The 26,911-nt window shown below is 38.1% G+C and overlaps 2 protein-coding genes across 7 annotated transcripts in view; one reads left to right on the top strand and one right to left on the bottom strand.

Annotated features, from left to right (window-relative positions):
- Nucleotides 1-12,357, bottom strand: part of PSMA8 (proteasome 20S subunit alpha 8) — a 35,672-nt gene extending 23,315 nt beyond the window's left edge. The window contains exons 1-2 of the mRNA XM_002912678.4: nt 12,182-12,357; nt 123-249 (exon numbers count right to left, since the gene is read on the bottom strand). Of these exons, the coding sequence (XP_002912724.1) occupies nt 123-249; nt 12,182-12,283 (229 nt within the window). The 5' untranslated portion in view covers nt 12,284-12,357. The remainder of the gene's footprint in view (nt 1-122; nt 250-12,181) is intronic.
- A 12,489-nt stretch (nt 12,358-24,846) lies between these two features.
- The window catches only part of SS18 (SS18 subunit of BAF chromatin remodeling complex), an 85,280-nt gene continuing 83,215 nt past the window's right edge, over nt 24,847-26,911 (top strand). Inside the window, exon 1 of one of the 6 annotated variants that reach the window (XM_019796576.2) lies at nt 24,847-24,972. Coding sequence is in view for 3 of the 6 variants with exons in the window: in XM_034642061.1 (XP_034497952.1) it covers nt 25,412-25,480 (69 nt within the window). In the remaining 3 variants the exon portion in view is untranslated. Of the gene's footprint in view, nt 24,973-25,017; nt 25,481-26,911 lie in introns of those variants that run through there. The other 5 variants (XM_034642060.1, XR_004620094.1, XM_034642061.1 and 2 more) reach the window with 5 other exon arrangements.

The following is a 26,911-nucleotide window of genomic DNA, read 5'->3' as shown; positions in this document are numbered from 1 at the left end:
TGCGTTAAGAAATGGAGTATATCTCCATGTGTTACATAAATGTAGCAGGATGACTGTAGGAGGAGCCAATGGTATTAACTACATTATGATACTCTGTACTATTACTGTAGTTCCATAAGTACCTGCAAAAGCCATGCAAACATGGTCATCAAGGGCACAAATTTTCCTCACAGTTCTTTCATCTTGAAGCTTGGCAACAGATTTTTTTTCTACCCCAAGTACAACTATATCAGTACCTCGGATTCCAACCTGCCAAGTGATTAAAAAAAAATATATATATCATTGTCAGTTTTAACATTAAAATGAAGTTATTCTAACACATGACTTAGAGGAATAGGCTTTTCCTTAACCATTCAATAAAACTGAGAAAAGCAGACTTCCAAGAAGACAGCTGCATAGGTACAGGATTACTAGAAGTCCATTCTCCAAACCCAAATCAAAGAAGACAAATATGTAGAAATTGGAAGAATATATCACCAATGCTAAAACTACATGAGTGTCTTAAACTCAGCAATACACCTGAAGAAGTACTAATTAGATACAGAACAATTTTAACCAAAATGAAAGAAAATGCTGGAAATCCATATGGATTCCTTATAGAATGGGCAATGCTAGTAGTGGTGGGGAAGTAGTATAGAAAATTAAGTAGATAAAATTCTGAAAGCTTTCCCATGTATCTCACAATCTGGAGGGTTAGTGCTTGAGGGCTATAAGCAGCCAAGAGAAGGGCCAAATGCCTACACTCCAGTTCACGGATCAAAACAAAACCTCCATTCAACATGAATACAACAAGAAGAATCACTGTTATTCTCCCTCTATCCCTTCCCTTAATATAAGGATAGTAGTTCTCAAACTGGGACTTCTGTGGAAACATGTCCATATTCTCAGGGGTTCAAGAGTAACCAATGAGAAGTTTAATTCTGTATTACACTGGTAATCTAAATATTTTGACACAGGTGTTTGTATTTATGATTGCCTTGTAGCCAAGTGTGATATTAGTACTAACTATGCAAATAGGTGTGCTCTGAATTAGTATCATTGAAGTAGAAATACAGAACAGTAATACAGAACTAGACCTGAGATTACATCTTTCAATTAAATAAAACTTAAGACAATTTATCAAGGCTTTTGCTCTTACTGTTCCCTCACTTCATTCCAGTGTGTCAATTTACATTATAAGCCTTTCCCTAATCATCCTGTCTAAAATCAACAACTCTCCCTCAACATTCCCACCTTCATCTAAAAGACTCATGTTGAACTTTATATATCCTATAGGGATTATGCCTTCTTACCAAGCCATGGGACATTATAACAATATAACACATATTACGACTCAAGAAAATCTCAGTATTTTCCCCAAATTGTAATAAATTAATCAAATTAATTGATCACCACAATAATTTTTATAATTCTCACCTAAACAGTTTTGACTTAATAAAGAAATTTAAACTTCCAACGCAGACTATCTAGAAAATGTTCATTTATTTATTTATTTATTTAAGATTTTTAATTTATTTGAGAGAGAGAGAGTGCGCACACAAGCAGGAGGAGGAACAGAGGGAGAGGGAGAAGCAGACCTCCACTGAGCAGGGAGCCTGATGCAGCACTCAATCCCAGGACCCCAAGATCATGACTTGAGCTGAAGGCAGACCCTTAACCAGTTGAGCTACCCAGGTACTTCTAGGAAATGTTTATAATGAAAATCCTAGTATCAAAGTCTTTTGTATGTGGGTAAAATCATTCTCACAAGAAAATTCATAATCTCATTTTACAAAATCAAATAAAAAATTATGAACTCATGCAAGTTCAAAAAGGAATAAAAGTATTTAAGCTAAGCTTACAGGGTGAAATAAGGAAAAAGCAGAAATTAATGATTAGGGAGAAAAGAAAATTGATAAGTAATACCAAGAGATAGGAAAATCATAAGGACGAGATATACATTTGTAGTACTATACTGTAAAAATTTCAAGTATAAGTGAACCCATGCAGTTCAAACTCATCCTCAGTTTTTGTTTAAATCAGTTTGAGTTGTGTTTCTGATGCTTGCAACTGAAACAGTACTAATTAAAACAATTAAATAGTATGAAGTAAATGATAAAAACTACAAAAGCATTTGATAAAATTCAACATCCACAGCTCGTTTAAAAACAACACTAGAAAAGCAGGAAGACTATTTGTGAAGACTATTTCATAACTTGTTAAAAGTATCACAAACTTGTGGTATCTCTCCTGATCAGATGGGGGTCCCCAAATGTGGGGTGACGATTGGGTAGAAACCGGTGGTGCAGGTGGTGAAAAAAATTCACCTGAAGCAGAACAAAGGAGATAGAAGTTTACTGAATACACTTCAAGGGAGAAGCAGGCAGCAGAGCAAAGGAGAGGCTGTCTGCCAGGAGCGAGTGGATGAGGGCTGTATTTAAATGGAGAAGGTGAGGGGGGCACCTGGGTGGCTCTGTTAAGCGTCCAACTCTTGATCTCAGCTCAGGTCTTAATCTCAGCTCAGGTCTTATCTCAGGGTTCAAGTCCCACGTTGGGCTCCACACTGGGCATGGAGCCTACTTAAAAAGTAAATAAAATAAGGGGTGCCCGGGTGGCTCAGTTGGTTAAGCAACCAACTCTTGATTTCAGTTCAGGTCATGATCTCAGGATTGTGGATTTGAGCCCTGTATCAGGCTCCATGGTCAGCACAGAGTCTGCTGGAGATTCTCTCCTCTGCCCCTCCCCTGTGCTTGAGCTCTCTTTCTCTCTCTCAAATACATACATAAATAAAATCTTTTTAAAAAATAAATAAAATAGGGGTGCCTAGGTTGCTCAGTCGTTAAGCTTCTGCCTTCGGCTCAGGGCGTGATCCCGGCGTTCTGGGATTGAACCCTGCATCAGGCTCCTCTGCTGGCAGCCTGCTTCTTCCTCTCCCACTACCCCTGCTGTGTTCCCTCTCTAGCTGGCTGTCTCTTTCTCTGTCAAATAAATAAATAAAATCTTTATAAATTAATTAATAAAATAAGAACAAAAAAATAAAGGGAGAAGGTAAGAAAGTATGGGGATGTATGGAATTTTCCCTTTTGGTTAGTTATGGCCTATGGATATTTTGAGGTGGGTTGCTTGATGGGCCTGTCTGTCTTCAGCCAGGGGGTTGGGAGTCACTGTGGGCCTCTTTGCCTTAAGTTTCCGTTGCTCAAGGCTATTGTCGGGCTCTACAAAATTGGCAGCCAGAATCATCTGAGAAAATGAATCACCATCCATTCCACTGTTCAAGCCAAAACCCTGTTGTTATCCTTTATAGCTCCTCCTCTTACACCATCCATTTCCAATCAATTACCTTGTTTTTGTCCATTTTACCTACAAAAGTTATCCAACTTCCCATCAACACTCTAGTACAAGCAACCATCATTTCTTGCCTGGACTATACACAATTGCAGAGCCTAATAGGTTTTCCACCTTCTACCTTTGCTCCCCACCTCTCCATCTTCCCACCCCCATCTCATACTGCCATCTAGTCTCTACAAGGCTGCCAGGGTGAGCATTAAAAACAGTAGGGTCAGATTACTCTCCACTTGAATATCCTTCCACAGCACTGCACTGCACTTAGAAAACCTTTTTAAAGTCTTTAGTCTTGCCTGTATAAAGTTGGGCACGATCTAGCTCCTGCCTATTTCTCTAATAGTATGTCACTGTTATTCACCGAAGTCCAGCCACATTAACCTTCTTTCAAGATTTTTTCAAGCACAATTCTGTTTCCCTGCTCTGAACTTTCACATGTAATATTCTCTCTGCCTGGAATGCTTCTCTTCCTATTTCAAGTCTCAATTTCAATTTCACCTCAAGGAGTCCTTCTCTCTTATTCTTTAAACAAAATCCATTCTGTTCTTTCAGTCAGCACATTTATAATTATTTATTTATTCATTATATTTGTCTCTCCAAATGGTAGTATCTCTGAGGGCAAGGAAACAATCAGAGGATTCTAGAAAGTGGGACGTTCCACTGAACAATTAACCCAGTCTCTTCAAGAAGTCAAAGCCATGAAAAAAGAGGAGATGCCGTTCAAGAATAAAACAGATACCTAAGGGCTAAGCACACAGACTTTAGATTCAGACTCAACACAATTACAAAAAGACATTTTGTGAGCAATGAGGAAAATCAGAATGTAGACTATTGAGTTTTTGTCAATTCCATTAGTAATGATAATGGTCTTAAGAAACTATTTTTTTAGAGATGCATATGGAAATACTTATAGATAAAATATCTTATTATCTGAGATTTATTTTAGAATACTCCACTGAAGAATGAGTTTCAATCTGTATCACACTATATACAAAAATTAACTCAAAACAGATAATAGATTTAAATGTAAAATGCAAAACTATAAACTTTTAGGAAAATATAGGATAAAAATTTTGGGATCTAGGCAAAGGGTTAGACTTGGCACCAAAAAATATGAACCGTAAGAGGAAAAATTGTTAAACTGGGTCTCATTAAAATTATAAACTTTTGCTCTATGAAAATCCATACGAAAAGGATGAAAAGACGAGCTACATAATATTTAAAAACCCCGTATCTGATGAAGGACTAGAATCTAGAATATATAAAGAACTGTCAGAACTCAACAGTAGAAAAACCAATCCAGTTACAAAATGGATAAAAGACATGAAAGACATTTCACTGAAGAAGACATACAGATGGTAAATGAGCACGTGAAAATCCTCTTGACATCATTAGCCATTTAATGGCTAATTTAAAACTACAATGAGGTATCACTATATTCTTACAGAATGAAAAATAATAACACCAAATGCTGGCAAGGATGTGTGGAAGCTGGATCATTCACAATGCTAGTGGGGATATAAAATGATACAGCTACTCTGGGAAACAATTTGACAGTTTCTTATAAAACCAAACCTGCAATTACCATATGATCCAGTAATTGCACAGCTGGAGCTTTATATCAGAGAAATAAAAACTTATGTTCACACAAAAAAATGCTACAAATGTTCAAAACACACGTATAAATAATAGCTCCAAACTGTAAACAACCCAAATGTTTTTCAGCAAGAGAATAAACACTGTGGTACATTTATACTGTGGAATACTCAGCAATAAAACGTTGATACATACAACAACTTAGATGAACCTCAAGGGGAAAAAAAAGCAAATCCCGAAGGTTTCATATTGTATGATACCATTTATATAATACTTTGAAATGAAAAAATTTTAGAAATGGAGGACAGATGACTGCTTTGAGGGATGAGGGCTATGAATAGGAGGGTTGTGGGGGTATGGGTAATGAGGTGGGTGTGGTGATAAAAGAGCAGCATAAGGAATCTTTGTGGAGTTGGGACTGTACACAGGCAATTAAACTCTGATAGTACTTAATATACCTACGAATTAGTACAAGGGTTACTGGAGAAACCTGAATAAAATAGGTGGTTTGTATCAGTGTCAATAACCTGGTTGTAATATTGTGCTATCGTTTTGGAAATGCTACCATTGGCAGAAAATGGGAAAAGTACACAAGGAATCCCTATGTATTCTTTTTTTTTTTAAGTTTGTATATTTAAGTAATCCCTACACCCAACATGAGGCTCAAACTCATGACCCTGAGATCAAGAGCTGCATACTCTACCAATTGAGCCAGCCAGGTGTCCCCAAACCTCTATGTATTATTTCTTACAACTGCATGTGAATCTACAATTATCTCAATAAAAATTCAATTAAAATTATTCTGTTGGAAAGAGGGAAAAGTTGGGGAAAGATAAAACAGGTTGGTAAAATGTTGGTAATTGTTGGAGCTGGGTAATGGGTATACAAAGGTTCATTATGGTATTCCTTTATATCTTTGTGTGTTTAATATATTCCATAATAAAAAGTTAAAAATAGATAAAATAAACATAAAAACAAACAAACTTGAATTTCTCTATTGGCTTTTTCTCACCAACAATTTAAACACATGCTTAAGTCTCCCTTATCTTAAAGTCTTAAAGACCACTTCACCTCAATCCCACCCCTCTCTCAACCCCTTCAAAGCCAAATATTGTCATCATCCCTCAGCTGATGACAACATGGTTTCCACCCCCACTCCTCCCAGAGTTTAGTCAAGGTAGACACACACAGGTCATTAAGGTCCCTCATGGTTATAGATTATCCTCTACATAGTCCATTAGTCTATAGTCTACATTTCACCTTTTCAAGTGAAGAGTACTCAAGAATACTCATTTACTTGACCTTCAACATATGTTTTAAGCGGGGGAGAGAAATAATGCAATTCAAAATTACTATCTCCAGTCCATATCAATCTCCTGGGTCCCAAGCATGTATATTTATGTATACTCATGCCTCACAGTCTCTATGGGTCAGGAATCTGGACACAGTTTACCCTCTAGCTTAGAGTCTTTCACAAGCCTGCAATCAAATTGCCCTCCAGGGCTGCACTCATCTCAAGGCTCATGAGGGAGGATCCATTTCCAAGCTCACTCGCATGGTTGTTAGATTCATTTCCTCATGCATTGTTGGGACTAAGGATCTCAGTTCCTTGCTACATGGGACCCTCCGTGGGGCAACTAAAAATGGCAGCTATGTGTCATAAGAATAAGCAAGTGAGAATGAAAGAGGATGAGCAAGACATAAGTCACCATCTCTTTGTAACTTAATCTCTGAAGTGACATCCCATCACTTTTGCCTATCCGAATTCCTAGAAACGAGTCACTAGATTCAACCCACACCCAAGAGGAGAGGATTACACAAGGACATGAGCACCAGAAAGTGGGGATCACTGGAGGTCATTTTAGAGGTTACCTACTGTAGTTCCCATAAGCATCTCAACCTCAACAAGTCCAAACCTCAATCCTTCAGTCAAACTTAGAGCTTCATATTCCCTAAGAAAGTGGCAGGGCCATTTACTAAGAAGCTAACTCCAAAAGCAGAGGCACCAACTTTGACTCCTCCCTCTTCAGGACTTCCTACTCTCCCCCCCGCCCCGCCATACAATCTAAATAATAAGCAAATTGTATCAACTATACCATTAAAGTTTCTCTGGAATCTGACTTATTCCCATTTCTGCCTAACCCTAGTAAAAACTATTATCTTTCATCTGGATTGCTTCATAGACTCCTATGTGGTTTCCCTGCTTCCAGTCTTGATATTATCCAATCCATTGACCACCCTGGAGTCTGAGAAATCATTGAAAAATAAAAACATGAAAAAATAAAAAAGAAAATCTGAATGTGGCATTCCTCAACTCAAAAAAACTTGTACTAGTAAGGATGTCTCACTAAGCAAACTGAGACAGCACAGAGCTGGACTTGGAACAGAAAGATCTAGGGACCATAATATTTACTCTTTGCATATTGGCCTTTTGCTCTCTTAATACAGAAAAGCTTTCTCTATTACAGAAAAAAAAAAAAAAAGATGGCCCCTGGCAATCTTGGACACACATCCCGACAGTTGTCCCAGAGAAAAAAAACTACCACCATCTCTAGTTTAAAAAGTCCTAAGGGTGGACTTACATTGGCTAGATTTGAGTCACATGCTCATCACTGTGTCCAGGAGAATAGAAACTATGAATGACTCTACCTTGGTCATGTGATTACCTCTGTGGTTGGACAAATGCAGTCTGTTACTAAAAGGACAGATCACTAATAATCTAGAGAATGACAACAGGCACATTAAAACCCTTCAAAGCCTCTTATTTCCTCAAAGCCATTCTATGATCCAGCCCCTCTTTCTAGTGTTCTCTCTTCCTGGTTTTACATTACTTCAGCAATCTGGAATGCCTTCCAATTCATAGAATATAGTTGTGTTTTGCTACTTAGTCTTCACATGCTATTTCCTTTGTCTAAAATACTCTTCCTTCTTCCCACTTTTCAACCTATCATTCATCTTTCAGGTGTCTACTTAAATAATACTTCCTCAGGAGAACCTCCCTAATACCTAGAGTTCCCATACTGCCCCATTCTCTCCCCATCATAATACTAATTTAGGCCTTGTTAGGACTATTTACTTAATCATCTAATATGCCTGCTAGATAGTAAGCTCTCTGAGGACAGGGAGTGAGGCTATCTTATTCGTTCTGAAACCTTAGGACCCAGGGCCATGTCTGGCATATGTAAGTGTTCAACTAAAATGTCTTGAAATAATAAATGAATGCACTAGAAGAATCACAGACAAAAGTAAAGGGAAAAGAGAAAACTAAGGGATAGTAAATAATAATAACTATCTTTTATTAAATACCTGCTGTGAACCAGACAGTGTGCAAGATGTTTAACATGTATTATTACCTCATTTAACTTTTTCAACAACCCTATGAAGCAGGTCCTATTTTGGTACCTATTTTACTATTAAAGAAACTATAGCTTAGAGAAGTTAGTTGCCTTGCATGATATACACCTGGCTCCCATTTCATGATAATGATAGCTAATTATTATACAAATATTTATTGAATAAATTGCAAAGAGCAGAGGCTTTGGAACTAGAAAAAACTAAGTGTGAATATGGGCTCCATCACTGTCTAGCTGGTTACCTTCAGCAAGCTATCAAAGTTTCTAAATCAGTTTCCACACATATAAAAAGGGGATTAAATATTATCCTTAACATTACATAACATACATAAAATACTTGGTACAAAAGAAATATTACTTAAATCCTTACTTCTTACCTTGCCCCTCCACTGTAGTATATTGTGTGGTAAAAATACAAGAGGAATTATGCTACTTAGGTTCTTTTTTTCTTTTAATGATTTTATTTATTTATTTGTCTGAGAGAGAGAGGGAGGGAGGGAGAGAGAGCTCAAGCAGAGGGAGCTGCAGGCACAGGGAGAAGCAGGCTCCCCACTGAGCAAGGAGCCTGATGTCATACTCAATCCCATGACCCTGGGATCATGACCTGAGCCAAAGGTGGATGCTTAACGCGTAATGGATGCTTAACAGGCATCCCTATGCTACCTAGATTCTTAAAAATCTCATTATCCAGTTGGTGTGAGAAGACTATTAAATATACTTGAAATTAAAATGAAAACGAGGCCAGACAGTAGATACTGTACAATGCTATGTGGTACAGATTGTAAGTTCAGAAAAAGAATTAAGAACCATGATGGCTGGAGCAGATCGGAGAAGGCTTCTTCAAGGAGAAGAAATGTGCAGAGATTCTCAGAGGATACGTAAGAGGGAGTGTGGAAGAAATAAAGGTGTTTTCTCCTCTACCCACAAACATATATGAATAAAACCATGAAGCTGCCCCTTTAATTAAAGAGGGTGGAGAAGTATTATGGAAGACTTTGATGGCCAGAAAGCAAAGTTAAGATTAGAAAAAGCAGGAAACATGGAGCTAGTAAAGTTTGGGGTCAGGGAAAGGACAGAATGAGGAATGGTAATAAATCTTACCTTTTTCATGGAAATACTGAAAGGATTGTTTTTTTCCTAAGAAGAAAGGTATTACCTCTCCAAAATGTTATTCAAACATATTTTTCATTTATAGAAAAGAGAACTAAAGCAAAAAGAAAACAGAACTTTTGCCTCACTTCATGCTATAAGATAATCACCAAGAAGGAAATAGAACCCAAGCCTCTAATTGTGGTCCCTATAACTTCTTGTATTACTAAATAATATTGCATTCACATACTGGTCAAAACTGATCAACCCTGGCTTATTTGCAACTCATTGTAACAACTGTTGTTTATAGACAGATTATTTTGTGACATATTTTAATAAACAAGCGCCATTATAAACTTTACCCCACCTAAAAGTTCATAGCACCCTCAAGGAAACACAATGAACAACTCCGTACCAAGATGCAAATTATAATTTCAGAATCCTGAGACAAAAACTGTCTCATCCTTCCAATGTATCTTTAAAAATGCCCACTATAGGTATTTTTATATCCTTACCCTTTTACAGCTCATTACAAAGGAACTATCAATCAGTTCTATAGCATTCTTAAAACATTTTAAATGAGCCAATGTGGCTTCTTATTACACCCCAGTCTTCTCCCATTACTTTCTTTATTTTAGGCTCTAAAACTCGGGCATTATTTTCTAACCATATGCTTCATGCCTTGCTGGGATTATATAACTTTTTGTTTTTATCAAAATGGTACCCTTTTGGTTTAAGCTACATCAGGCTTTTCTTAAATTTACAATTCTAAAAAAATTACTTATAAAACAGAAGCAAAACTAGAGGGCCCAATTAAATAGAAAAATACTTTAAAAATGATAAGATTCTTTCTAGTGTTTTTTTTTTACCACTTTACATTTGATAGATTTACAATAAAACTGAATTATTTCCTTCCATAACTAAGTTGGTATGGAAAGTGAGGAAAAATAGAGACACTGCTAGACTTAGAAATGCACTGTGTATTCTCATACCTGGTGTCTCAATTTCCAAAATACACAACAACCATGCTCATGAAATTCGAGAGATTTAAAAAAAATTGTATCCTTCAGGGATGCCTGGGTGGCTCAGTCAGTTAAGCATCTGCCTTCAGCTCAGGTCATGATCCCAGGGTCCTGGGATCGAGTCCCTGCATTGGGCTCTCTGCTCAGTGGAGAGCCTGCTTTTCCCTCTGCCTGATGCTCCCTCTGCTTGTGCTCCCTCTGTCTCTCTCTCTGATAAGTAAACAAATAAATAAATAAAATCTTAAAATAAAATAAATTGTATTCCTCTGAATTCATAGGTTAGGACTTAGAAGATTTGGGGTAATAAATCTTGGATCACCAAGGCAATTTTGTTCTTTTTGATTTTTATAAATCACTATGATTATTAAATGTAATTAAAACTTGTCAGGAGTATTACTGCTACCCTGAGTACTTAAGTTTTTCAGAAATATGGATACATAAAGTAGGGTGTAATCTCTCAAAGAGTTCCAGCATTATTTGAACAAACAAAAAAGTGGCAAAAGAATGGAGATTCTTGGGGCTTAGAGCCTCTAAAAGGCTGCCAAATATCTGGGTGAAAATCTTAGGACAATTACTTTTAACAGGTGGTGTGTGATAACTGGCTTAGTGTTTTTGACTATTTCCTCGCCAACAGATTTAATTTTACATTGACCTGTCCCTATTTCAGGGGTAGGCATGGCCTATTTTTAATGTAATTACTATTAAACAACAGTACCCACGTGAAGGAACTGTTAGTTTACCATGCATCTGTGGATTCCTGAAGAAGCAGATCATGTGCATCCAGGAAGGCTGCTACTGGCCGGAAGAAGTTTTTTCTTCCCTTATTGTTTGACACAGCATTAATATCTCTTCTAAAATCAAGGCTTCAACTATGGAAAACAGTGTGGAGGTCCCTTAAAAAGTTAAAAATTGAACTACCCTATGACCCAGCCATTGCACTACTGGGTGTTTACCCCAAAGATACAGACGTAGTAAAGAGAAGGGCCATATGCACCCCAATGTTCATAGCTGCATTGTCCACAATAGCCAAATCATGGAAGGAGCCGAGATGCCCTTCAACAGATGACTGGATTAAGAAGCTGTGGTCCATATATACAATGGAATATTACTCAGCTATCAGAAAGAACGAATTCTCAACATTTGCTGCAACATGGACGGCACTGGAGGAGATAATGCTAAGTGAAATAAGTCAAGCAGAGAAAGACAATTATCATATGATTTCTCTCATCTATGGAACATAAGAACTAGGATGATCGGTAGGGGAAGAAAGGGATAAAGAAAAGGGGGGTAATCAGAAGGGGGAATGAAACATGAGAGACTATGGACTATGAGAAACAAACTGAAGACTTCAGAGGGGAGGGGGTGGGGGAATGGGATAGACTGGTGATGGGTAGTAAGGAGGGCACGTATTGCATGGTGCACTGGGTGTTATACGCAACTAATGAAGCATCAAACTTTACATCGGAATCTGGGGATGTACTGTATGGTGATTAACATAATAAAATAAAATAAAATAAAATAAAATAAAATAAAATAAAATAAAATCAAGGCTTCAACTCATACCCTAGTTTTATGTCTGTAGCTATGGTTCTTTAAAAGCACACCTATGAAATCTACCAATTTTTATTTTGCCACTTCCAGCCCAAATTTCAGAAAGGGTATCTCTCTCGATAAAAAGAACGAAGCAATTCTCCCAAGTGAGACTCTCCTTTTCGGACCCCCTACAACAGGGCCTTGAGCTGGGACAGCGGGGTGAGGAAGGCATGGCGAGGGGCAAAGGTGGAGAAATTGATCGCTCACCGCTGTGGATCCTTTCTTCACTGCTTCCTGGGCATATTCCACTTGGAAAAGGTGTCCATCTGGGGAGAAGACAGTGATTGCCCGGTCATACCGAGATGCCATGGCACAGGCCTACGCCAGTTCCTGTGGTGCCAACGACGCTACCGCCAGACAAACGAGCGGGAAGTGTCTCGGCTGCTGCCACGTGCCACCCGGAAGTGCTTGTCCAGGGCTTTGAATGCCTCCCGGAAGTGCTCACGGGGCGCGGGGAGATGCCCTCTGGCAGCGCCGGCGCCCACGGCCCGGATGCTGCTCAGAAGTCCCTGTTTGGGCTGCCTGTGCGTGGCTTCTCCTGTGAGATGGCGGAGTTCCTCTGCTACCATTAGTGCTTGGTGCACACTTCCCAGTTTTCCCACTACGGTGTTGCCCTAGGGGTGGTGTCAAATCACTCCGGTTATAAAAAGGACAACTAAGACTAGGGCTTCATGAACAGAAATGTGAAGATATTTTAGTTTTCGCAAACCTGTCAGAGTGCCAGTGGTAAGTTAAATTTCAGCCTCTTCATTTTAGCTCCAAATTGCAAATTTCATTTCACTTTCTCACGTATCTTACGTCAAGTCAAGGAAAGAAATAATTTTCAAAATAGTGTGGTTTTTTTTTTCATTTTCTGCCTTGTGAATGGCAGAAAATTTTTATTTTCTGCTAATTACAGGAATTAAGAATTCTTTCTTGACCATTCACTTGGCAGCTCCCCATCAGTAGTGTTTCTCAAACTGTGGTCCACAGATCTTTGGAATTACCCAAAACGTTTCGAGGGATTTGCAACGTGAAAACTATAGTGATAATACTGAAATGGCATTTGTCCTTTCATTGTATGAATATTTACATTTGCAGTGCAAAAGAAATGGGTAAAACTGCTGGAGCCTTAGTTTGAATCAAGGCAGTAGCACCAATCTATACTTTACCACCACCAATGTATTCTTTAGCACTAAGTACTCATTAAAAAAAATGCCATTTCATTTAAGAATGTCATTGAATAAGCAGTAAATTATTAATTTTATCAAATCTTGACTCATGAGTACTTATATTTTTAATATCCAGAATGGAAAATACACATAAGGTACTTCTGCTGCCTTCAAAGTAAGGTGGTTAGCTTGAGAAAAAGCACCTTTGTAAATCTTTGAGTTGCTAGATGAAGCAGCCCCCTTTCTCATGGAATATCATTTATACCTGAAAGAGTCCCATGGACATATTTGGTTATTGAGGGTTAAATATTTAGGCAGGCATTTCTGAAAAAGAACAAAATTAGCCTGTCACTTCAAGGAAAACAACAGACAGTATGTTTCCAAAGATAAAATTCAAGCTCTTAGGGCATCTGGGTGTCTCAGTCAGTTAAGCGCCCACCTCAGGTCATGGGATCCTGGGATTGAACCCCATGTTGGGCTCCCAGCTCAGCAGGGAGCTTGCTTCTCCCTCTCCCTCTGCCCCTCCCTCCCGTTTGTGCTCACTCTCTCCCTCTTTCAAATAAATAAATAAATAAATAAATAAATAAATAAATAATCTTTAAAAAAATTCAAGCTTTTAAAGCAAAAATTAGAATTTTGAAAAACTTGTATCCATCACCATGAACTTGACATTTCTCCATAATAATCACTTTACTGATGAGATTGGTGGTCATATTAAAATGTGATATTTTATATAGTACTACATTTGGAAAATATGCATAACTCAGTGAGCCAGGATTTTCTAGTGACAAAAGCATAAATCATGCACAGCCATGCATAAATAAAAAAGACATTCAAATTCCTACACAGACTAGCAGATTTTAATGTAAAATAGTACTAGAAGTTCATTGAATATGATTTTAGATGATTTTAGATGACAAATTTCAACTAAGAAACTACCACATTTTGAATGTTGGGCAAGTAACAAAGAATATCCAATGATCGAAATCACTTGATCTGACGTGATCTAAAAAGGATATAAAAATACTTTATTTTCCAATATATATCTTTGTGAGGTTGTTTTCCCCCTATATTTCAACCTAAATAACGTACTGCAACAGTTTGAATGTAGAAGCAGATCTAAGAATCCAGCTGTATTCTATTAAGGTGAATGTTAAAAAAGAGATTTATAATTTCATTCTTCTCACTAATTTTTTTTAAATTTTGGAAAATATAGGTTTTTCATTTTATTTATTTATTTATTGAAAAGATTTATTTTTTTTTAGAGAGAGAGAGCTCATGCGTGCATGCTGGGGGGAGGGACATAGGAAAAGGGAGAGAGAGAATCTCAAGCAAACTCTCCACTAAGCACAGAGCCTGATGCAGAGCTCGATTCCACAACCCTGAGATCATGACCTGAGACTAAACCAAGAGTCCAATGCTTAACTGACTCAGCCACCCAGGTACCCCAGAAAATATAGGTGTTTTAATAGAAATATATGAAATGCATAAATATGTAATGGATTTAACTTTTTAATCATTGAATAAGTAAAATGTTTTAATTTCTAATGTGGTAAATATTGATAGATATAACCCACATAAACAAAAGCTCTTCAGGATCCTCAGTAATTTTTAAGAGGGTATTCCTAAGGCCAAAAAGTTGGGAAACACTAGAATAAAACATTGCTAGTTGCCTGCCAGAAGCAAAAGTAAATCCTCTGTAGAGGAAGGTAACATCATGCAGAACCTCAAACTGTTGCAGTTTCTCATATGCGGTATCCTGTGCTCAATTAAAAGTAACCCTGCACACACAAAAAATGGTGTGACCAAAGAACAAGAGAAAGAACAGGCAATAGAAACAAACATATAAGATCCAGATAATGAAGTTATCAAATATAGATTTTTAAAACAAATACGAACTGAGGGCTTCAGAGGAGAGGGGGGTGGGGGAATGGGATAGACTGGTGATGGGTAGTAAGGAGGGCACGTATTGCATGGTGCACTGGGTGTTATACGCAACTAATGAATCATCAAACTTTACATCGGAAACCGGGGATGTACTGTATGGTGACTAACATAATATAATTTAAAAAATTAAAAAATAAATAAAACAAATACGATAATTATATGCAGGGAATTAAAAACTAGATCAACATTTTTAGCAGGGACTAGAGCTATTAATGAAGCATGTGTTGGAAACTATAGAAATGAATACTACATTAATCGAGATTAAGGATTTAAAATTGGACTTACTATCAGTAATTGGACTTAAAATCAGACCTAGTTGAAGAGAGAAGTAGGGAATTAGAAGATAATTAAAAAAAATATATATATATATATAAAATTTCCACATCAAAGCAGAGAGAGATAAGAGGATAGAGAACACTGAAAGAGAATCTAAAACATAGCAGGTATGTTGAAAAGCCAAATGCAGGTATAGTTAGAGTACCAAACAATAGGATGTAAAAAAAAAAAATAGGACAGAAACAACATATAAAGATACTTTGTTTAGAAATTTTCAAACTGGCAAAAGAATTAAACAACAGATTTAAGAAAAACTATTAACAGCAAGAAGGATAAATAAATGAAATTCACACTTAGAAAAATCACAATAAATCCAATGTAAACCAATGACACTGAGAAAATCTTAGAGATATCTAAAGGAAAAAAAATAGGTATATTACCAAAAAGAAGATAAAAAGCTGTCTATAGTAAAAGACTTCTATAGTAACATGGAATTCTACCTTCAACATGCTAAAATACATGCAAAGCTGATATGAAAATCTATTTCTAGTGAAAATAACCTTTAAAATTGAAGGCTAAATTAAGGTATTTTTCACACAAAACCATAAAGGATTAGTTACCAGCAAACACTCACTGAAGGAAATACTAAAGAATATTCTTCAGGCAGGAGAAAATTATCACAGATGGAAACTTGGAGAAGGAAGAAATAAAGAGCATCAAGGGTAAACAAATGAATAAGCTCAAATAAATATTAACTGAACAAAACAATCCCTATGGGCTTATAAATATACGTAATATTAAAATATTGAGAAAATAACATATAATTTGGGTAGGAAGACAAATTAAGTTACAGTGTTCTAACTTTCCTTTATTGTTTCAGAAAGAGTAATATTTCAAAAAAAAAGTAAAATTTCTAATTTATATTAGACTAATTGATCCAAAATGCATATTGTAATCTCTGAAGAAAGCACTAAGAGAACCATATAAAAAATATGTAACCGCATCTATTATAATACTTTATTATAATGAAATAATAATAAATAACAAAAAGAACACCAAAAAGAAAGAAAAAGGAACATATAACAGGATGGAAAATAGAAAGCAAATAGTATTTTAGTAGGTTTCAATATAACTATATTAACACTTATGTTCTCTGTAATGAAATGAATATTTCAATTATAAGACAAATGTGGTGGGATAAAAAGAAATGCACCTATATGCTGCTTACATGAGATAAACACTAAAGGGTAAAGAAAATTTGAAGGTAAAAGGATGAAAAAGATATCATGCAAACACTAAACAAAAAGAGCTAGTATAGTATAACGAAGTATAGTTCAAGTCAAGGTGCATAGTAAGAGATACTGAGGGATATTTTGTAATGATAAAAAGTCTAATTTACTAAGAATACTTAATTCTAAATTTGTACTTAATGTCAACCATATATTCAGGATAAAGTAAAAATTGATAGTACGAAGGAAGAAAGAGTGGATTTTATTTATAAGAAATATAATGCGTAAATAAATGTGGATTTATTTATAAGAAATATAATCCCACAATTATAGTCAGAGATTTTAACACAATTTTCTTGGTAATTGATAAAATAAAACAGATAAAAAAATTGAAAACAATATAAAATATTCAAGGAACACAATCAATCTTTGTCTAATATATATGTATACACACACACACATAAACACTAGGCCTAGTAACTGTAGACTACACATACATTTTGGGCAAACACTGAACACTTATAAAAATTGACTGTATGGTAGGGCTCTCAAGTCAGTTTTACAAATTTCGAAGGAGTGAAAGCATAGAAATTATATCCTCTGGCCCCAGAGAATTATGCCAGAAATCAGTAACAAAACATAATTAGAAAATACCCATGTATTTGAAAATACATAGAAATGTATTTCTAAATAACATGGGTCAAAGAAGAATCTACAATGGAAATTAGAAAATATTTTCAATGGAATCAAAGTAATATGATTATTAATATGAAATATGTAAAATATATTAAAACATGATGCATCTTTTAATATATATTATAAACAGAAATAAATAAAACATAAAAATATAAATACATAAATGTAAATGTATTAAAAATATAGATATAAATATAATAAATGTAACATGTGATGCAGCCAAAGCAGTGCCTAAGGGGAAATTAAAGCATTAATATACACATTAGAAAAGGAGAAAGAATAAGAATCATTACCTAAGCATCAGAGTTAAGATGTTACATTAAAAAACTGTTTATTAAACCCAAGGAAAATAGAAGGAAGGAAATATAAGGATAAGCATAGAAATCAATGAAATACAAAATGTATAATAGGGAATATAAAGAAAGCCATTGAAAAAGACCATTGAAAAAGGCTAATAACATTGATAAACGGTTGGCAGGAGTAATGAAGAATAAAGAAGACACAATATGAGGAATGAAAAGAGGACCTTATTAAAGATTGTAATGACATTAAAAAGTTATGGGTAACTTCATGCCAGTAAGTTGGAAAATTTAGAATAAAAGGCCAAATTCTTAGGGTGCCTGGGTGGCTCAGTCAGTTAAGCATCTGCCTTCAGCTCGGGTCATGATCCCAGGATCCTGGAATTGAGCCCCACATTGGGCTCCCTGCTCAGCGGGGAGTCTGCTTCTCCCTCTGACCCTCCCCGCTCTCGTGCTCTGTCTCTCTCTCTCTCTCACTCTCTCTCTCAGATAAACAAATAAAATCTTTAAAAAAAAAGGGCAAATTCTTAGAAACATAATAAAACCAATGCAAGAAAGAAGAGAAATGTCTCAATGGGTCCCAAATCTGTTAAAAAATTAAACCCATAAACAAAACATTACCACAATGAAGAGCCTTAGCCCAGGGGTATCACTGGTGAATCCTATGGAATAATTAAGAAGGAAATAACACCAATCTTACGTAAAGTCATCACAGAAATAGAGGAGAGACTGCTTCCATGCTTGTGTTATGAAAGAGCGTAACTTTTTTTTTTTTTTTTAATAAGCTGAATGCCCAACGTGGGGCTCAAACTCATGATCCAGAGATCAAGAGTACATGCTCCACTGACAGGCAGCCAGATGCCCCATAAAGTAGCATAATCTTAAGAGCAAAACCTGAAGATACTACAAGAAAGGAAAATTACAGGCTATTTTCACTCATGAACATGTATATAAAAATCCTAAGTAACATATTAATAAATAGAAACTAGCAATATACAAAAAAATGTACATTACATGTATATCACAACTGAGTTGAGTTATTCTAGGAAGCAATCAATGTAATTTACCACATTAACAGAATAAAACAGGAGTTATCAAACTATTGCCCAGGAACCAAATCTGGCCTGCTGCTGTGCCTTTTTTTGTAAGCAAAGTTTTACTAGAAAACAGCTATGCCCATCCTTTTATATTATTGCTTTCTCATTAAAATGACAGAGTTGTATAATTGCAAGGGAGCCCAGCTGGCCTGCAAAACCTGGAATACTGTCTGGTCCTTTGTAGAAAAAGTTTGCTGACTCATGAAATAGAGGGAAAAACCCTATCTCAGTAGATGCAGAAAAGCATTTAATAAAATCCACTGCCGGGATCACGCCCTGAGCCGAAGGCAGACGCCCAACCGCCGTGCCACCCAGGCGCCCCGAAAATCATATTATTTTTAAATGACCTAATTGTGTACATAATAAAGAGTCCAAAATAAATTATAAATTGCTAGTATTAGTAAGTGAATTTAGGGAGGTCGATGGACACATCAATTGTATTTCCATAAAGCAAAAACGGATAATTAGAAAAGAAATAAAGAAGATATCATGTCATTTTGTTGCATATATTAATAGTTCAGTCCTTTTTATTCTTGAGTAGGATTCTATTGTATAATTGTATAAATTTGTCATAATTTATCCATTCACCTGTGTGGAATATTTGGGTTGTTTCTTTTCCCTTTTTTTTTTTTTTAAAGATTTTATTTATTCATTTGATAGAGACAGCCAGCCAGCAAGAGAGGGAACACAAGCAGGGGGAGTGGGAGAGGAAGAAGCAGGCTCCCAGTGGAGGAGCCCAATGTGGGGCTTGATCCCAGAATGCTGGGATCACGCCCTGAGCCGAAGGTAGATGCTTAATGACTGCGCCACCCAGGCGCCCCAAATATTTGGGTTGTTTCTAACTTAACACTATTTTTTAAAGATTTTATTTATTTACTTAGAGTGAGAGAGAGAGCGAGAGAGCATGAGCTGGTGGGGGGATCAGAGGAGGAGAGAGACAGAATCTCAAGCAGACTCCACGCTGAGTTCAGAGCCTGACTCGAGGCTGGATCCCACGACCCTGAAATCAGAGTTGGATGCTCAACCGACTGAGCTACCCAGGCATCCCTAACTTAACACTATTTTTATCAAAGATGCTATGAATACTCATGTACGAGTCTGTGTGGGCAATACATTTTCATTTCTTTTGGGTAAGGAATAAATACCCAAGGATACAATTGCTGGATCATATGATAAGTGCATGTTTAACTTTATAATAATCACTAGTTGTTTTTCAGAATGGTTGTATCATTTGTACTCCCACTAGCAATATATGAATATTCCTACTTGTTCCACATACTTTCCAAAATGTGATGATGTCACTCTTTTTAATTCTGGCTGTTTTAGTGGATATGTGGTGGTTTCTCAATGTGGCTTTAATTTGCATCTCCATGATGATTAATGATGGAGAGCAACTTTTCATGTGTTCATTGGCCACTTGTATGTCATCATTCTAAAATGTCTCCAAATCTTTTGTCCATTTTGTTAATAGGGTTGTTTGTCATATTGAGTTGTAAGGGTTTATGTATTCTAGAGACAAATTCTTTATTTTAATGTTTCATAAATTCATATCTTTTCTCTCAGATTATGGCTTCTGTTTTCATTTTCTAATGATATCTTTGAAGAGCAGAGTTTTTAATTTTAGTGAAAATTTATTAAATTTTTCTTTTATGCTTCTTGTCTTTTGTGTCATATTTAAGAAATATATGCTTTACTCAGGGTCATAAAGATTCTCTGCTATTTGTTTTTTTACAGAAGTTTTACAGTTTTGCTTTTTAAAATTTAGGTCTACAATCTATTTCAAGTTAACTATTGTGTATATGTTAGGAAAAGGTCAAAGATGATTTTTAAAAACATGGATATCTAGCTGTTCCAAAACAATTCTTTCTCCATTGAAGTTTCTTGGCATCTGTTTTAGTTTCCTAGGGCTGCTATAATTACCACAAATGTGGTGGTTTAAAATAACAGAAATTTATTCTCTCACAATTCCGGAGGCCAGAAGGCTAAAATCATGATGTCTGCAGGACTGTACCATAATATTATGCTATTATTTTTCTTTTAAAGAAAATATATAATAAATATGATTGCTAGATTACTTTAATATAAGGACAGTAGTTCGTAAGGTATTGACCTTACCAGTATTTTAGTGCACATTACCCAAAATTCAGCCATAAATGTTAGATGGGAGAAAACATTGTATTAGTTTCCTATTGCTGTTTTAACAAATTGTGACCAACTTAATGGCTTAAAACAACAAATTCATTATCTTCAATTTTTAGAGGTCAGATGTCTAAAATGAGCCCCTCTGGGCTATAATTAAAAATGTTAGCCGGCTGTGTTCCTTCTGGAGGCTCTGGGGGAGAATCTGCTTGCTTTTTCCAGCTTCCACAGGCTGTCCATATTCCTTGGCTCATGACCCCCTGCCATCTTTAAAGCCAGCTATGGCCAGTCAAGTCTTTCTCAAAATGCCGTCTCACTGATTCTTTAACTCTTTAATTTCACTGTTCCCTATTGAAGGATATTTGTAAATTATACTGGGCTCACTCAGATAAGCCAGGATAATTTCTGTATTTTAACCACATATCATATAGAAGGTCAGAGAATATGCTAAATGGGAAAAAAATCCCATTTGATCTCTGTTTTAGCCTGAAAAAAAATTTTTTTAAAGATTTTATTTATTTGACGGAGAGAGAGAGAGTATAAGCAGGGGGAGCAGCAGAGGGAGAGGGAGAAGTAGGCTACCTGCTGAGCAGGGAGCCCTATGTGGGGCTTGATCCCAGGACCCTGAGATCAGGACCCGAGCCGAAGGCAGACGCTTAACCAATTAAGCCACCCAGGTGCCCCTAGACCAAAAATTTCTTAAGGGTATACTGCATATCACTTACTTTGGACCATTTCTTATCTTGAAGTATATTTTTTTCTCTTTATTAGATAATTCAAATCTTATCCTTCTTTAGTAATTTATAATATGCCATGTATTTTTACGTATTTTACCCATTAAAATTGGGACAAACTTTTTAAAGAGTCTAATGTAAGATAATCACTTAGCGGCTATGCATAATAGATGCTAAATAATTAAAAGCTATTATTTTGAATAGCCTTTTAGATAGGGTGGCTATTTTTTAGGAAAGTGAATGAAATACAGAAATGACCTGTCCAGTAGCATGCCATAAGGTAGAAGAACTGGGAACTCCAAACCTGTGCATTTGCCACAGTAAGTTAAAATTGAATACAGCTTCACACAGAAACTTTTTTAAAAAAAGCAATACTTTCTTATAACATTACACCCCCAAATGTATTTGATTCAGCTCCTCCTTAATTCATTCAATGTTTGATACTGTAGGAAGAGATGGAAATGCCCCAGATAGACTTTGTTATAGTCTACTTTGAATGAAATCTTCTGGAGTATTGAAAATAAAGTCTTTGGGGGAGAATTGGGAAAGGTGATTTGTTTTTGCCTGGAATAATGATGCTGTTCTCCTTATGGTCTTGAAATCTGTGGAAGCCACAACTCAAAATGACTCATCAAATGCCATGGAGGCAGTGAGCAGAAATATTTTGAAAGATACTACCTGAGGGGTTTTGCTCTGAGCCCAATTATGAGCAGACAGGTTTGGTCTATGCCTCCCCATGTATTCAAGGAATTTATGGCAGCACAGAGGCTTCAAATATCAGCAAATTTGATAGTATGGATAGTCAATTAATTATAAAACAATACATATTAAAGAAATGCTTATATGAAAGTAATCTCAATTATCTATACATGTATGATATATTTTTCGTGGATTAAGATAATTTTTAATGCCATCATTATAGTTTTACTAAATATTGAGCATATTCCTGGAGCTCTTCACTTTATCAGTTTTGTGAAATACATTTAAGGAATCCAAACAAATTCACCTAATACAAATAAAAAAACTAAAACATTTGAAAAATCAAGCATGGACAATTTTCTTACTTTTGTTAAATGTGTCTACATTCATTCATTAACGTGAATAATCAAGAATGAATTATTCATGCAGATTATTTTACTTATTCTAACTACTGTATATGTTCTATTAGGATTATTCTAAAAAACCTTTTACCTGGTTGTTATATGACCTCAATTCCTTCTTCAAATATCTCAGTCCAACACCAGTCTAAATAATGGGACTAATTTTCTGGTTAGGGAAATTGTTGCCTGGGTAGCTCATTTTTAAGTTCCTAGAGTCATTTCTGAGATTTGGGTCAACTTCCCATCTTCATTCCCTTTTTTCTCCTTAACTAAATGCTGGGTACTCTTTATTCTCCTTTTTCCCCCAAATCTGCTACTACTCAGTCTATACTTTGGGATTCCTCTCTCCCCAAAACTAAGGGTCAAATGAAGACAGGAAGGAAGCTTGAGAGTAACATAGGGTTCCTTTAAAGTTTCTTTTCTTATGGAGATCATTTGATTTCTGGCTAGATCTTTACTCCAATGCCCCCCTATTGATGTCATATGATGGACACAGAAAATAATGGTATTTTTATGGCACACAGAAAAGGCTGTGGTTATTTATGGTTATTCATGCCTAGTACCCTAGGCCCTAACCTGCTACTTTGAAGGAATAAACATGTTGGGCTGACCTGTTACCTCTTTTCAGTTGATTTCTTTTCCTAATGCTGGGGAGCTATAATTTAAACAAAGAAGGTACTTATCTTTGGGTACCTCCTTGGAATAGAAGCTTCCTTGGCACACTTTTTTTTTTTTCAACTGGAATATAGAAATTGAGACGACTATTCCCAGTGGCTCATGTTAAGATTTCAGTGCTATCGAAAAAAAAAAAAAATTCAGTGCTACCTTCTAAGCAGACACAATTGGAGCAGTAGGATCATGTTTCATTTTCCTACTGAAATATTGCTCTTAACAATTAAGATACTTTTTTTAAGATTTTATTTTTAAGTACTCTCTATACCCAATGTGGGGCTGGAACTCACAACCCTGAGATGGAGTCACCTGCTCCACCCACTGAGCCAGCCAGGTGCCCCAAGGTACTTTTGTATAAACATCAAGACATGATGAAAAAAGCCAGGTGTTGGACATACTGTGTTAATGGTGGACAAGACTTAGTTTTTCCCCCCAAGGCTTAGGGTAGTGAAACACAAGAATTCTAAGAACTGCTACTAGTAGGAGTATAAATTCTCTTCCCTTTATTCTTAGGATGGCTTAAGACTTTCCATCCTTTAGATGTCAGTTTAACAGAGAAGGCTTCCCACCCTTAACTCATATGAGTGCCCATCATTCTCTCAGTTCCTTGTTGGCATCTAGTCTTTCTTAGAAGTTTACATATTTACATATTTGTTTGTTTCTAATCTGGCAGCCCTGTCAGAATATAAACTCCATGAGAGCAGGTTCCATGCTCACCTTATTCACAGTTGTATCCTAGGTGTTTAGCGTAAAGCCTAGCACACAAAATGCACCCACATTTCCTTAATGGATGAAAGTTATGACCGCATGCGAAGAGCATATTATTTGAAAGAAAAAATTTTTAAAAATACTCATTTTTATCTTAATTTTTCCAGTTTATTTTATATATAAACGAAGTAATTGATTTTTGAGCCTCATTACTGTTGGGTGACATTCTACATAAACATTTCCTTTGTGTTACATGGATGTCCAAATTTACAGAATAATATTTACAACCTCAAGCCCCCCACCCCCCACGCCAACACATTACCCACATTTGCCCGTGTTCCTGCCATAATTCGAGAACTTTGTGGTTTTTTTTTCCTCACACTGATTTGAAGCCTGGCAACTCTGGCCTAATTTACAAGGCATTAAGTATGTAACTGTAAAAGTGCGAGGGTGCTAGATCTCAAAACTTAATCCCAAAGATCCATGTCAGACGAAATCGACGCACATTTCTGCCAAGGGTTTGTCCTAAAAGGCGAACTACTCTCCAGTGGCTCTCTAGCCAAGCTGGCCGACTGCTTCTGAGTACTGGACACAGCCTTCGTTTCTCGACTTGGGGTCAGGCTTACTTTCCGATAGTTAAGCACGCCTATGTGTGCGTGCGAGACTTGTGGACTGTGAGGTGCGCCTTTGGGGCGTAGCCGAGAGGTTTAAACCAGCGAATCCGCGTTCACCTACACCTTCCACCTCCTCTCGTCTTGGCAGATGCTCCACCGGTTTGCACGAACTCGCGGGTCCTGACCCTCCTTCCCTCTCCGCAGTGCCCGGACAACCCGGGGCGGCCACTTCTTCCCGAGGGGCGGGGTAAGGATGAAGTTGGAAAAACTGAACCAGATCTAAAGCCGAGCGCCAAAGCGCACTTGGAGGGAGGCTTCAGCGCTCAGGAGAGGGAGGCAAGTTGCACCCGCGCGAAAGGGGCGGGCCGGCTCGGGCGCTCGCATTTCCTGTGACAGGGTCTGCCCCAGCCTCTCCTTCTCCCGCGGCGGCGGGACCATTTCCTGAATCGCTGAAGCGGAGGGAGGACTGGGGCGCGGCCCTACCACTAGCTCAAAAGGGAGGGGGGCCGGGTCAGGAAAGGAGGAAGGACGAGAGGTGTCCCAAGAACAGGGCAGTGCTGCCGGGGCTATGGTTCCCCGGTAAAGCGCCGAAAGAGGACTTCTGTGGGCCCGAGTAACTTCTGTAGACCAGGCCTGCCGGCTCTTCGTTCGGCGCCGGAGCATCCCCCCTCCCCGCATTCCCGAGGTGGTTCGGCCCGAGAGGCCGGCGTCTCTCCCCCACTTTGCTGTTCACCCGGAGCGCTCGGGACTTGCCCGTAGTGGTGACGGCGGCAACATGTCTGTGGCGTTCGCAGCTCCCAGGCAGCGAGGCAAGGGGGAGATCACTCCCGCTGCGATTCAGAAGGTGAAGCCTCGCCGGGTCGGGGATGCCAGGCCCATCCTGCCCTTGGGAGCGCCACCGGGGGCCGGCCCGGGAGTCGGCCGGGCCGGGGGCGAAGGCGGGCCTGCTGGGAGGCGGTGGTGTGTGGGAACCCGAGCCGCGGGCTGTGCCTGAGTGGGTGGCGGAAGGCGGCGAACCGGTTCTCCCACGGAGCCCTTTGCGCGTTTGGGCTCTTTCCTACAGGCACAAAAGCCCAAGTAACCGCCGCCGGATTTCTCTAGGGATGGGGCGGCGTTCGGGCGGCGGGGCGCGTGCGCCCGGCGGCAGCGGCCGCGCGGGGAAGGGCTGTTTGTCGGAGCCGGCGCCCCCCGCGGCCCCGCGCGTCGCTCCGGAGTTACTTTGGCGTCGCCCCGCCCAGCGCGCCGCGGCTGTTTCGTGCACACCCGACCTCGGGTCGCGGGAGGCCGAGGGGAAGTCGGAGCGCGGATCGCCGCCCTCCCCCGCGCTGCGCGCTTCTGCCGACTTGGGGAGCTCCCGGGAGAACTTGGGGGGACGGTGCTAGAGCCTGAGGGGCGGGCGAAGGAGGACCCTATGGACTTCGGGGTTACCCTCGGAGTTCCCTTCTCCCTTCTGGATTCACCCCCTGTCCGTGTACATCTGCAGCAAGTACTCATGGAGCGCTTGCTCTGGGTGCTCAGGCAACAGTGGTGAGCCGTGGTCCCTGCCTTCATGGAACTTGGAGTCTAGTGGTGGAGACAAGCTGATAATCGTGACTTATTGCAGAAATCGTGATAAATACTTGGGAGGTGTGTCCCTTTCAGAGGGTAGTGCCTCTGTCGCTGCTGTGTTACTGCCAGTTAGGGACACAAAGCTTCTTCATTGTCCGCTATCCCTTGTTGCCTATGAGCAAGGCAGTAATCTGAACTTTAGCCAGACTTTGAAAAGTTACTTGCTAAATTGAGCAGTTTACCTTAAATATTTCGGTTTTGTTGTATACACTGGGGTGAAGATGAAAATTGAAGAAAAGTCAACTTTTTGTACCACGCAGGACACTACTGTATGCCCAGCAGAATATGTTAATGGGTTTCTGTTTACTGTCAGGTTCTTTGTAGCGTGGCATTTGACATTTGCCCAACTGTTGCTTTATTTTATGAATAAACAGGCTTGTCGGTGCCTGGAAATGCACTGCTTTCATGTAGTGCATTGGGCTAAGTCTGCAGCCTGGCAAATAGCTCCAAGTACGTACACGAAAGACGAGTTTCTGGAGGGATTCACTTTTTATTTTTATGTTTGGACTGTAGAAGAGCCCTGAGGTTGGTTGGTTGGCTTCCGAAAAGAGTTTTTCTTACATACATGCTAAGATATTTATTATGAATGATTAATTCAGAAGCTACAGATCAATTAGTTTTCATTCTCAGATGAGAAGAGAAAATGGATTCCAAATTAAGTGCCTTA

Source organism: Ailuropoda melanoleuca, chromosome 14, assembly GCF_002007445.2.
Source record: "Ailuropoda melanoleuca isolate Jingjing chromosome 14, ASM200744v2, whole genome shotgun sequence".
In the NCBI taxonomy this organism is placed as follows: Eukaryota; Metazoa; Chordata; class Mammalia; order Carnivora; family Ursidae; genus Ailuropoda; species Ailuropoda melanoleuca.
Note: the sequence above shows the minus strand (reverse complement) of the source record. Positions and strands in the feature narration are given on the sequence as shown.